Below are 13,783 nucleotides of genomic sequence, written 5' to 3'. Positions count from 1 at the left end.
GATTACTCTATCAACAGTAATATAGTCATTTTATCATGAGTACATTAGGGATTTAGCATATTGGTAACGGCACTTCATACTTCCATTAACAACTTCCCTAACAGTCTACTAATACTCTAATGAGAGTTAATGTAGTTGCAAAGTTACCATTAGTTGGTATAATGTCTAAAGTGGACTATGAAAATAAAGTGTAACCAAAAAGGCAAAACAACTCAAACAGTGAGGGGGAATATGGGAGCACAGCCAACAACATAAAAATAAGAACCCATAAGAAGGTAAAGGATGGTTAAGTAAGGGATAATGTAGAGGCAGCCGGTAGTTATTGGGAAATAAGCCCCGACAGTGTGATCAGGACCCGACGCGAAGCGGAGGGTCTTGTATCATACTGAAGGGGCTTATTTCCCGATAACTACCGGCTGCCTCTACATTATCCCGCTTATTACACGGCTACTTGCCACATAAGAAAAAAAACTGGACATGAATTTGAAACATTTTATTGGCATATTTGTTTTAAATTAACATTTTTATCCTTCCGCGAAACTTTGCACAGATGCATAAAATGATCGAATACCTTATTAAGATCCTCTGCTTCATACTTGTCTCCATTTTTTCTCTTTTAGCCAGTCTTTGAGAAGTTTTAATGCCCATTCTGTATTTTTTTGTGTGTTGGCTTCGTAGCTGTCATGCTCTATTTTGTCAAGTTCAGTCTCAGTAAGCTCTCTGTGTCTTGTCGTGGTTGTCGAGTGTTTGTCACAAGATGGCGCCAAACAGACAGTAATCTTTATTGATCTTTATTGGCGCGGAGCGATTTTACTCGTGCAAGTAGTCCGGCTATGCGTTATTATTTTGGAGCGGTTATTATATGAAAAGAACGAACCTGCAAATGTCTCCACTGACCAATCAGAATCAAGCATTCCAGAGAGCCGTGTAATAAAACATAATAAAGGTGTTAATGACCAGCCATTCACGCTGTCTGCCTAACACGCAACAACAACACAGCTCTGATCACAACACTCAACATATTTGATATTCGAGCAGTGTTTTTCATAAGTGATTACTCTATCAACAGTAATATAGTCATTTTATCATGAGTACATTAGGGATTTAGCATATTGGTAACGGCACTTCATACTTCCATTAACAACTTCCCTAACAGTCTACTAATACTCTAATGAGAGTTAATGTAGTTGCAAAGTTACCATTAGTTGGTATAATGTCTAAAGTGGACTATGAAAATAAAGTGTAACCAAAAAGGCAAAACAACTGAAACAGTGAGGGGGAATATGGGAGCACAGCCAACAACATAAAAATAAGAACCCATAAGAAGGTAAAGGATGGTTAAGTAAGGGATAATGTAGAGGCAGCCGGTAGTTATTGGGAAATAAGCCCCGACAGTGTGATCAGGACCCGACGCGAAGCGGAGGGTCTTGTATCATACTGAAGGGGCTTATTTCCCGATAACTACCGGCTGCCTCTACATTATCCCGCTTATTACACGGCTACTTGCCACATAAGAAAAAAAACTGGACATGAATTTGAAACATTTTATTGGCATATTTGTTTTAAATTAACATTTTTATCCTTCCGCGAAACTTTGCACAGATGCATAAAATGATCGAATACCTTATTAAGATCCTCTGCTTCATACTTGTCTCCATTTTTTCTCTTTTAGCCAGTCTTTGAGAAGTTTTAATGCCCATTCTGTATTTTTTTGTGTGTTGGCTTCGTAGCTGTCATGCTCTATTTTGTCAAGTTCAGTCTCAGTAAGCTCTCTGTGTCTTTTATTTTTATTTTACCTTTATTTAACCAGGAAGAGACTCGTTGAGATTAAAAATCTCTTTTTCAAGAGTGTCCTGGCCAAGGGAGGCAGCAGTACAACCACACATACAGTACACGCAAATACAAAATACACAGAAACACAGAAATTAAAAAATAAAGAAAAAACTAAATCCCTCAAAGTCAACCAGAATCCTTACACATCAATTAAAACATCCACAGCCAGATGTGGCTGCCTGTGAGTCAAATAATATCTTTTTAAAAGCGGCCAGTGAAACCAACTTAGTTAGTTTCATAGATTCTTGCAACTTGTTCCATGTTGAAGGAGCAGCAAACTGAAAAGCCTTTTTTCCTAACTCAGTTCTAACCTTTGGGACAGTTAAAAGGAAATGATCTTGGGAACGAAGGTTATAAGACCCAGTACCTTTTTCACTTATATATGTCAGGAGGTAGGATGGAAGGAGACCTAATATTGCCTTATATATAAAAATATGCCAATGTTGAAGTCTCCGTATTAATAAAGATGACCATCCAACCCGTTTATACAGTTCACAATGATGAGTGAGGGCCTTCATACCAGTGATAAACCTCAAAGCTCCATGGTAAACACTGTCCAATGTATGTAAACTAGTAGACGACGCATGCATGTATAAAACATCACCATAGTCAAGTACAGACATAAAAGTGGCATTAACCAGCCTCTTTCTAGATTCAAACGAAAGGCAGGATTTAATCCTAAAATAAAACCCTAATTTAAGTTTTAATCTATTTGCCAGCTGCTGAATGTGAAGGCTAAAAGAAAGAGATTCATCAATTAAAATACCGAGATATCTGTACTTAGAGACAAATTCAATTTTTGTTCCCTGTGTAGTGCGAATTGAAGGCACATTTGATTTAGGTTTTGTATTTGTAAAAAGCATAACTTTAGTTTTATCTGCATTAAGAACAAGTTTTAACTCATAAAGATTCTGTTGAAGCATGTTGAAAGCAAGTTGTAACTGGGAGAGGGCCTGGTCTACGGTAGGTTCTGAGCAATACAGTACTGTGTCATCAGCATAAAAATGAAATTTGACAGTAGACACATTGTGGTCAATGTTATTAATATAGATGATAAATAACAATGGTCCTAGGATTGATCCCTGAGGCACACCTTTTGATATTTTCAGATAGCGAGAAGTGCTACCCTCCGCCTGCACACACTGAGTCCTATCTGTAAGGTAGTTAACAAACCAGCCAATAGTTTGCTCACTAAGCCCAGCCCCATACAGTCTCTGTTTAAGTACTGTGTGGTCCACTGTGTCGAACGCCTTTGAAAGGTCAATAAAAAGGGCTGCACAATGCCGCTTGTTATCCATTGATTCAATAAAATCATTTAAAACTTTAAGAGCTGCTGTTGTTGTACTATGCCCTTTTCTAAAACCAGATTGGAAATCAGATAAAACATTATAACTGTTAAAATATTTCTTTAACTGATCACTGACAAGGGATTCTAAAATCTTGACCAGCACTGACAGTTTAGAGATTGGTCTGTAGTTATTTAAAATGGAAGGATCACCACCTTTTAGAATAGGAACCACAAAGGCTGATTTCCAGATGGGAGGAATCACATTTGTGTCTTGTCGTGGTTGTCGAGTGTTTGTCACAAGATGGCGCCAAACAGACAGTAATCTTTATTGATCTTTATTGGCGCGGAGCGATTTTACTCGTGCAAGTAGTCCGGCTATGCGTTATTATTTTGGAGCGGTTATTATATGAAAAGAACGAACCTGCAAATGTCTCCACTGACCAATCAGAATCAAGCATTCCAGAGAGCCGTGTAATAAAACATAATAAAGGTGTTAATGACCAGCCATTCACGCTGTCTGCCTAACACGCAACAACAACACAGCTCTGATCACAACACTCAACATATTTGATATTCGAGCAGTGTTTTTCATAAGTGATTACTCTATCAACAGTAATATAGTCATTTTATCATGAGTACATTAGGGATTTAGCATATTGGTAACGGCACTTCATACTTCCATTAACAACTTCCCTAACAGTCTACTAATACTCTAATGAGAGTTAATGTAGTTGCAAAGTTACCATTAGTTGGTATAATGTCTAAAGTGGACTATGAAAATAAAGTGTAACCAAAAAGGCAAAACAACTCAAACAGTGAGGGGGAATATGGGAGCACAGCCAACAACATAAAAATAAGAACCCATAAGAAGGTAAAGGATGGTTAAGTAAGGGATAATGTAGAGGCAGCCGGTAGTTATTGGGAAATAAGCCCCGACAGTGTGATCAGGACCCGACGCGAAGCGGAGGGTCTTGTATCATACTGAAGGGGCTTATTTCCCGATAACTACCGGCTGCCTCTACATTATCCCGCTTATTACACGGCTACTTGCCACATAAGAAAAAAAACTGGACATGAATTTGAAACATTTTATTGGCATATTTGTTTTAAATTAACATTTTTATCCTTCCGCGAAACTTTGCACAGATGCATAAAGTGCATTTTGCATTTTGTCAAGTTCAGTCTCAGTAAGCTCTCTGTGTCTTGTCGTGGTTGTCGAGTGTTTGTCACAAGATGGCGCCAAACAGACAGTAATCTTTATTGATCTTTATTGGCGCGGAGCGATTTTACTCGTGCAAGTAGTCCGGCTATGCGTTATTATTTTGGAGCGGTTATTATATGAAAAGAACGAACCTGCAAATGTCTCCACTGACCAATCAGAATCAAGCATTCCAGAGAGCCGTGTAATAAAACATAATAAAGGTGTTAATGACCAGCCATTCACGCTGTCTGTCATCACCGGGAACAGTTTGGTCCTCATTGTTCTGTAAACTTGTGCATATAAGTGACCCTACCTGTCATTTTCTCATAAATGTGTAATATATCACTGAAAACAGGAGAATCTCAGCTTTAATGTGATATAGACCAATTTCGTTTTTGCAAACAGAGCCAAACTGGTTGCAGAAAGTGACTGCTCCGCAGTAGGGTTGTGAAGTGTTTTAGCATTAAACCGTGATTTTTATGGATCCGGTGTTCTGTTGAAGTCTGATTCCCCTATGTTTCCCTTTAGTGCAGTGTTTCTTATAGCGTTTTAATCACGTTACGTTTATTTTTTAGATAAATAAAAAGTTTAAATGGCTTGGCTACTGATATGCATGTATGTAATGTATATGTATTGTTCTTTTTTGTTAAATCAATAATTTTTACAGTCTGAATCGCTAAAGTACATATAAAAGCAATACTATCATGTATTATATATAATAGCGTTTATTAAATTTCTCATAATTTTCCTGTTTTCTATTATTTCTTCCTTATATTTATCTTACGTGTTTGTTCTAAAACTATTATAAAAGTATTATGTTTAAACATACATTAAAAAGGCCTGTTTATATATTAATAACACTTTACATCGTGTGTGTGTGTGTGTGTGTGTGTGTGTGTGTGTGTGTGTGTGTGTGTGTGTGTGTGTGTGTGTGTGTGTGTGTGTGTGTGTGTGTGTGTGTGCTATATTTATATATTTGTTAAGTATGTAAACATAATAATTTTAGAACAAACAGGAAGAAGACATAAGCTAAGATATAAGGAAATAAAAAGAAATAATAGAAAATGAAAAAATTATGAAATATTAAAAAAAATGTGATATTATTCCTTTTTCAGTATAAAAAAAACATTTATTCTGAATAAATTATAATTGTAACGTGATAAAAATGCTATAAGAAACACATGGAGGGAACAGACTTCGACAGAACACCGGACATCTTCTCTACTTATTTTCTATTCTAATTATTAAAAGATTTCCAGATGATTTCCTCACTCCATTCTGTCCATTTAAGGGCTTATTGTATCCATAAACACATACGTTTATCTTCAAATGATGTCTTCGAAGATGGTATTCTATAAAAATGAAAGCCATCTTTTTTGGCATTCTTATTCTGACACTTAACAGCACAACAAGACATTTTCTAGTGAGTTAACTTGCTCTTTTCACTCGTGTCTAATTCATTTCCACTGTTTTTCTGCAACCGCATTGCGCGCGCAGCTTGCAGTGACGTAACTGTGACGTCTACTTTAAATTGGTCTATAGCACACAGGCAAGTAAATTATGTTTTAATTCTGTTGCGGCTTTATATATAAGCTTGTCTTTACATTGGAATTTCTGTAAAATGTGACTTTCTAAGACTGAAATACATAAAATCTTTCACGTGATCATACGTGAGTCAATATTAAAGAAAACTTAAACTTTTTTTACAGGCAGGGTCACATATATTTATACCAGTGGCGAAGCCAGAAATTTTAAACTGGGTGGACCTCGGTAAAATATGGTGTACCTCAACGCCTTCTCTCAAATTACATCATTTTACAATATAGTAGTGGTTAAACGGATAACATTGTTTTTTTTTTTGTCATGGATCAAATAATTTTCAGGTCAGCATAAAAGGCGAAATTGAAAGGCGGCAAATGAAATGAGAACAAATCAAAAATGTATAAGCATATGAAAATAGAAAAGAACAAAGTTACAAATATAGTATAACACTTGTAGTATTTAGAAACAGAAATATAATCAAATGAATAATAACAGTGTTTTCTTCATACGATAACTTAAATATAATTAAACTTACAGAAGTGACTTTCCTCTTGTCTTCTGTTGTTTGATTAACATAATGAAATGAAACATAAGTAGATTTCTTGAGGGCACTGCCTTTTTAAGATCGGATAAGCACGGATCCATACAGTATACTGACACACTTCTGATTTCTTTCTGAACTGTTTGCGTCCACTATTAGACATAACTGACTGCTTTTATGAGAATAATTGCCAATACTGTGGTATTTTCGAGATAATTTTGCGTGTATGTGTCTTGTCAAGCGCAGAGAGATTCTGTGTTTGCATGCTTTTTGAAACGCGCGCCTCCATGCTTGCACACATGCTTTAACATTTGATAAACTTTCTATATAAATAGTTTATTTCTGAATAATGCATATTTAATCAATTATTATTAATGAATATAGCCTAGAAAATAAACAATAAGAGATTTAGAAATAAGATTCTTAAAGGGTTAGCTAATCCAAAAATGAAAATTATGTCATTAATGACTCTCCCTTATGTCGTTCAAAACCCGTAAGACCTCCGTTCATCTTCGGAACACAGTTTGTTTTAGATTAAGTCAGAAAGCTTTCTTACCCTCTATTAGAAATGTATGTACAGTATACTATTCATGTCCAAAAAGGTAATAAGAACATCATCAAAGTAGTCCATATGACAGCAGTGGGTCAGTTAGAATTTGTTGAAGCATCGAAAATACATTTTGGTCCAAATAACAAAAATTACGACTATTCTGTTGTAAATTCGCGTTCACCACACTGTCGTGACGCTGCTGGCGTACACCGCTGCTGACGTGTTATCTAATGCGCCAGAACTTTGTTTACAGTCTGAGGGAGAGACAAGCTGTATTCAACCTATTCTACAGTGTTTGTATTTTGGTATTGCTATATTTTTTTAATGGTGCGTAACTGTGCATGTCACAGATGTCCTAATCCCTCAGACTGTAAACGAAGCTCGGTCGCACCAGATAACATGTCAGCAGCGTCAAAAAAAAAAAAAAAACCTAGCTGGCTTTTAAAACCTGTATTAATTTTTATAATTTTTTTAATAAATGTAATTTTACATGTGGACTTCTAATTGTTTTTGTTTTTTTTAAGTGTTAGTAAAAATGATAAGAACCTCTCAAAACGAATAATAACACGGGGTAATCCTGGACTTGGTAGAGCGAGTCATTTTGACAGGTGTAGCTTTATATAACACACAACACAAATCAAATATAAATTTTAGGGTTGGCAGTGTTAACGTGTAATTTTATATTACTATTAATTCATTTATCATTAACACGTTAAAATAATTAAACTCAATTTATTAACTGTTATTTTAATTAATTAACTATTCTTTTGAAACACTCTCACGAAGCTTTGTCACACAGTGTGCTAACCAGTCTGCATCATGACGCACACGGCTCTTGGTGGTTTGTGGATCTGGTTTGTGTGTGTGTGCGTGAAACAGAAACACGTGGTGTAACAGAGCCTTTACGATTACTTAATCGTGACATTTTATCGCTGTAAATTATGAAACCTATTAATGGCTGCATATCTAAGTTAGTATCACTGATATACATACCTTATGAAAAAAAATTAATAGCAGAGGTCATGTAAGTTTTATTATAGTGCTACAGAAATAAATTTTAATTGAATTGAATATTACATACAAAAAATTGTTAGCAGCAAAAGATTGTGGGTTTGATTTCCATTGAACAAACATAATACTGATCACATGTATAGCTTAAATGTGCTGTATGTTTTTTTGTTTGTTTGTTTGTTTGTTTTTGTTTTAATAAAAGTCTTTGTGAAAAATGTGAAATTAAAAGAGCGGCATTAACTGTGTCTTAGGTTTGATATATGATGCACATACAGTATATATGAATATGCATCACAGAAATGTGCGCTATCCTTTCAGGGCACGTTCACCGAGATACCAGCCTCTAATGTCAGGAGAGTCATCGCTCAGAGATTAACGCAGTCGAAGACCACCATACCCCACGCATATGCTTCAGTTGAATGTAATCTCAGTGCTGTCATGAAGCTCAGAAAAGATCTGGCCAAAGGTAAGACCATAACATTATGAGCAAATTGTCTAAAGCGCACGGCCACAGTCTAAACAGGCGTGTCTGAAACCACTTTTGCTAATTTAACGACGGGAAAAATTTATGCGCGAAGTGCATGGCCTAAAGGGTTGTTTCTATTTTCATAATGATATTAATTTCATAATTGGTGTGTTTTGGGCGTAATGTGCAATAAACCAATGAGAGTCTCAGCTCTCATCCTTTTTAAAAGCCAGTTGCACCTGGGACCATGCCCAATCCCTTTTTAGAAAGCGGAATTTATAAACTGAAAAACTAAGCGGAGGAAAAAGACCACCAGTTTAAGATTAATGTTAAAAATTTTTGTTTTTTATTAAACCTTTAAAAGCTGTTTTTTTCAGTCATGAAAGTAAAAATAGCATGCTTTTAATTGTTGTAAATGTATTGATGTCCTACATAATCATTGTAATCTCATAAAATAATTTACAAGTATGTAAGAAAAGGTTGTACTCTAAAAATACTTTATTTGTAACAAACAGAAGATAAAGAATTCACAAACGTGCGGAGAGCCGAAGCGTTTCAGCACTCGGACAGCGTCATGTTTTTTTTAAAAAGCATTCCTTAAAAATTTTTCTCATCTCACCATATCCACAGGTACAAAGTCATCATATACAATAAATCTGTGTGATAGCATTTAAAAAACATTTAAAAATAGATGCATGTATAAAGCAAAGCATTTATTTTACTTTCCAGGCTACAGGTGAAGCAGCGCCTTCTAACGTCTCATAATTGTTGCCCTTTTATGTCCAAGAGACTCAATAATAATCTATTACATTTTAATCCTTTAATTTTTCATATTTAAAATCGTTTTTGTGCTGCTGCGGATCCAAGTGTATGATAAGCAAACCCGCATTGTCGTCCTATGTATAGGTGCATAATTCTAACGCGCTCATTAAATAACAAAAACACTACTGTGCCATTGACCAACAAAAACCTGGTCTAAAGTCTGAAGTCAGTTGCGTAGTCTATTTTAGTTGCCTCAAAATAGCAATGTGCCTGAACACACCTCGTTTTCAGACCAGAATGAAACCAGGGTTGAAACTAGCATAAGACACTTGAGTAGCGCATTGCGCTGCATTGCGCTGGGTGTATGCTAGGGCCATATATATCCATTCCTGATATGACCAATTACAATCCAAACAGACTAGCTTTATTTTCTATTATCTGTGTCCTGCCGGCCATGTGTTCACATCTGTGTTTGTGTGTTTAGAAAACATCAAGGTGTCAGTCAATGATTTTATCATTAAAGCTGCTGCTGCTACACTCAGAGTAAGTGCTGCTTACATGATCATTCATTCATACACAATCTTCCTTATTTCACATTCAGATGTATGTATAATGTTAGTCTGTTAACAACTCTACACAAATAAATGAACACAAAATTAACAAAAAATAAATAACAGGAAACAAAACTTGAGTGTCAAATGTGTAGTGACCTTTTAATCATGAACGACAATAATATATTTGTATTTTTACGAGATTATTATCTAATGTTGAATGGAGTGATATGTGCATATATGATCTATGATGTGGTGAGGTAAATTCAGCTGTTGTGTGATTTATTGAAGTTTGTGGATGGTAAGAGTCTCTCTGCTGCTGTCTGTTTCTCTCAGGAGATGCCAGAGGTGAATGTGATTTGGTCCCCTGAGGGACCTCGAGCTCTTGACTCCATTCACATCTCTATTGCCGTAGCAACACCGCGTGGTCTCATCACACCCATCATTAAAGATGCTGCTAACAAAGGCCTTCAGGAGATCGCTTCCAATGCAAAGGTCTGCTATCACATGTGAACATTGACAACTAACTATTTTGACAAATTAAATATATATTTTATTTGCTCATTTGTAACAAATGTAAACCCTGCACAAGAATAAAAAACTTTGGATAACCTTTAAGCTGAGACGAAGGTGGAGCCAAAAATGTGTGTTTTTTTTCATTGCACCACTAGAGGGTGTTATGGACTAATTGTTGGTTGGGAACAACTGTTAACATAAATTAGGGTAGTTTGATGTTTTTCTGGAGTGTACAAGGGTGACATGAGATATGATTCTTACCGGAACCATAGCCATCTTATTATCCTCCAGTTTTAACAAATTTGTAACTTGAGAATTCTTCATTAAATAAATATTGGATTGCTGTTTATTTCAAGCTAAGCTGTGTTTGAAGAACATCTTACCACCCTGCCACGGCTTATAGAAAAGCCACTGTAACAACAATGATGCAATTTAAATAAATAAAATCTCATACAGTACTGTTCAGATATTTTATAACACTTGACTGAAATCTTTTCATAATCTTAAAAATCTTTTAATCTGAAGGTCAATGTTTAAGTGTTTAAAATACTTTCATAGACAAAAATATAATTGTGCCAACATTTAATTAATTTCAAGTTAATTTAACAAAAATCTATTTTTGAAATGACTTAGAATAAACATTAAAGATAAAGTAGTCAGTATAGTCCAGAATAGATGTGAACTTCTTCAAAATCTTCCTCAGTATCTAAAAATGATCTCAGGTGACTGTATGGGATGTTGGAAAATATAAATAATGAATAGAGTAAATGTTTGTCAAACTTTTCTCTCAGGCTTTGGCCCAGAAAGCTCGGGATGGGAAACTATTACCAGAGGAGTATCAGGGAGGATCATTCAGGTAAATCTCTCTTTTATTTATGTTATATCATTCTACATCATTCACACTAAAACTATATAAGCTTTCTAATATTAGATTTGATCTGTGACATATGTTGTACAGTACTACAGATCTTCTTTTTAGTTTTTTTGTCACATTTAGACTGATCACATTATATTATTTTCACTGGGTCATTCTAAACTCTGTGTGCGTGCGTGTGCGTATTTGCATAATAATGAAGGTAATAACAATAGTTAATTGTACTTGTTAAAAATGCAAAAACACAAGTTTTTATTGGTATGCAGCTTGGGTGTGCATTATTTTCAAATAATTAAATGGCCCGTGATCAGTTATTCCTTATATAAGGAACCGGAGGCAATTATTCCAGAGTCAATTAAATAGATATGATCTATTTACTCTAGAAAACTATTATGACATTTACTGTCTTGTTTTTATAAATGTAAAGCCGCTTTGGAACAATTGTGAAAATTGCTATATAAATACAATTTAATTGAAAAAATTTTTAACAAATGTATGCTGTGACTGATGTTGACATCTGTATGTGTAGCTAAGCATTTACATATCTGCATTTAGTGTCTAAATTAAAGTATACACAATATATGCGAGTGTATTTTTTAGCAGTATGTGTGTTTCTGAGAATCAAACCCTTGACCTTTTGTGCTGCTGACACAGTGCTTTAACAAGTCCTTCCCTGATTGCTTATACTGCATTAAACAGTATGTGTTGGGTTAAAAATGGTTTTTCAAATGTCTTACAAGTATAAAGGAAAAACTTTTAAACTCATACTCAAGAGTATTGTGCTGCGTTACAATCCTAAAATAATCTTAAATCAGACAGGATTCAGACATTTCTCTATATGTTTAGTTTGTTGAGTTTAACATGAATTGCTTGATTGCTGTTTGTTGTTTGTGGTTTCAGCATCTCTAATCTGGGAATGTTTGGCATTAGTGGATTTAGTGCAGTTATAAATCCTCCTCAAGCGTGTATTTTGGCTGTGGGCAGTACCAGGACTGAAGTCAGGTTGACAGAACAGAACCAGGACAGTTTGACTCCTGTCCTCTGTACTCAAGAGCTACTGACTGCTACGTTATCCAGTGATGGACGTCTAGTAGATGATGAACTTGCTTCACGCTTTCTGCAGAAATTTCGTTCAAACCTTGAGCAGCCTCAGCGTGTGAGCCTGGCATAGAAAGAGCAACAGTGTCATCAAAAGCAACATTATGAGCTTCAAGTGAAAATAGGGTGAAATACGGTGAAAGTTACTGCTTATTTATTCATTAAGATGTACTGTATATAAAGTTGTATGAAGCACCAGGAGTCTCTTTTAAATCCAGGCTCCATTAATAAAGTTTAGTTATTATAATACCCTAACAGGAGGATATTTTCATTATTTTTCGGGTATACTAAGTCGCTTACGCAAAAATAAATTCATTATATACAGCTATTGTCAGATTACAAAAAAGTCAAAGCCATCACATCATGTTTGGTCTGTTTGCTTTATCTGATAATAAACTTGTCTTCTGCTGTATATTATTGCAGTCCTTTATCATTGGGGCAGTGTGCAGGATTATTTTCTTTCGTTCACTTCACTCGTCTGTTATAAGATGTGATTTTTTTCAGATGTTCGATGAATGTTTGTTCTGAAGTGACTGGTTTTCAGTGTGCCTCCGTAATGTACGAGCACCTGTTTGCACAGGTGCAATAAAAACACAAGGTAGGCTAAACGCCTTTTCCTCCTTATAAAAAGGATTAAGCCTAGCCAATTTAAGTTAAAAATAAATTATCAAGTGAAAATAAATAAAATAGTTTATTATTGTTATTTAGTGTAAATTTATAGAGCCTCCATACAAATGACAATGTAACACATCAGAGTCTTTATGAAGTGAAAATAAGCCGTTTTTTTTGCAACTGCACTGTGCAAAACAATTTAACAAGGAAATAAATTTTAATAACTCCATGTACTCCATCCAAAACTATATTTAAAAGGTTGTTGTTCTCTACTTTTCTGTGTTTCTATTTCATGCAGTGCTGCTTTGGAACAATGGACAATTGTGAATAGTGCTATATAAATACAATTTAATTTTATTAATTTTATTTTTTAAGACGTCAGAAGTAAGAAGGCGAGAATAGTTACTTAGGCAGCTTATGTTTTGTCCATATGCATTTCTCTGAAATTCGCAATGATTTCACCTTAGAAATACATTGATAGACAGTTATAAAATGTGAATCCTCAATCTCTTACAATTAAATATCCTTATGTGTGATAACTGTCAGTGCAAATAGGGAAAGAGATGAGGGTGGAGAAAGGTCACAGGCAGAGAGGGAGAGAGAGAGTGCTTCCATAAGCAGAAATTGTTCTTCTAGTGAAGTCAAAATTGTTCTTCTTTCTTAAGTAGCTTCATAGTTACTAGATTAGCCTACATCAAACATATTTTGCCTATTTTTGAATAAGAGAAGTTAAAGTGTCATTGTCAAAATTTGTTATGTTACAGAGAACCTTGCTTTGTTCTCTGTATTGTCATTTTGAAACTGTTACATAACAAATTTTGACAATGACACTTTAACTTCTCTTATCCAAAAATAGGATAATATAGGATTCAAAAATAGTAATAGGATTAAAAATTTTTACTTTATAAAGCTGCCGTAAATGGAGAAAAATATTAGCA

General features: G+C 34.9%; 1 protein-coding gene across 2 annotated transcripts in view; it reads left to right on the top strand.

The window, feature by feature from the left end:
• The window catches only part of pdhx (pyruvate dehydrogenase complex component X), a 41,785-nt gene extending 29,140 nt beyond the window's left edge, over positions 1-12,645 (top strand). For both annotated transcript variants that reach the window (XM_065297959.2, XM_065297958.2), the window contains exons 7-11: positions 8,285-8,432; positions 9,679-9,737; positions 10,082-10,240; positions 11,053-11,117; positions 12,036-12,645. In XM_065297959.2, the coding sequence (XP_065154031.2) occupies positions 8,285-8,432; positions 9,679-9,737; positions 10,082-10,240; positions 11,053-11,117; positions 12,036-12,306 (702 nt within the window). In that variant the 3' untranslated portion in view covers positions 12,307-12,645. The remainder of the gene's footprint in view (positions 1-8,284; positions 8,433-9,678; positions 9,738-10,081; positions 10,241-11,052; positions 11,118-12,035) is intronic.
• The last annotated feature ends 1,138 nt before the right edge of the window (positions 12,646-13,783 follow it).

This window comes from Paramisgurnus dabryanus, chromosome 23 (genome assembly GCF_030506205.2).
Source record: "Paramisgurnus dabryanus chromosome 23, PD_genome_1.1, whole genome shotgun sequence".
Classification (NCBI taxonomy): domain Eukaryota; kingdom Metazoa; phylum Chordata; class Actinopteri; order Cypriniformes; family Cobitidae; genus Paramisgurnus; species Paramisgurnus dabryanus.
The sequence above is the reverse complement of the archived record's forward strand: the minus strand, read 5'-3'. Positions and strand labels throughout refer to the sequence as shown.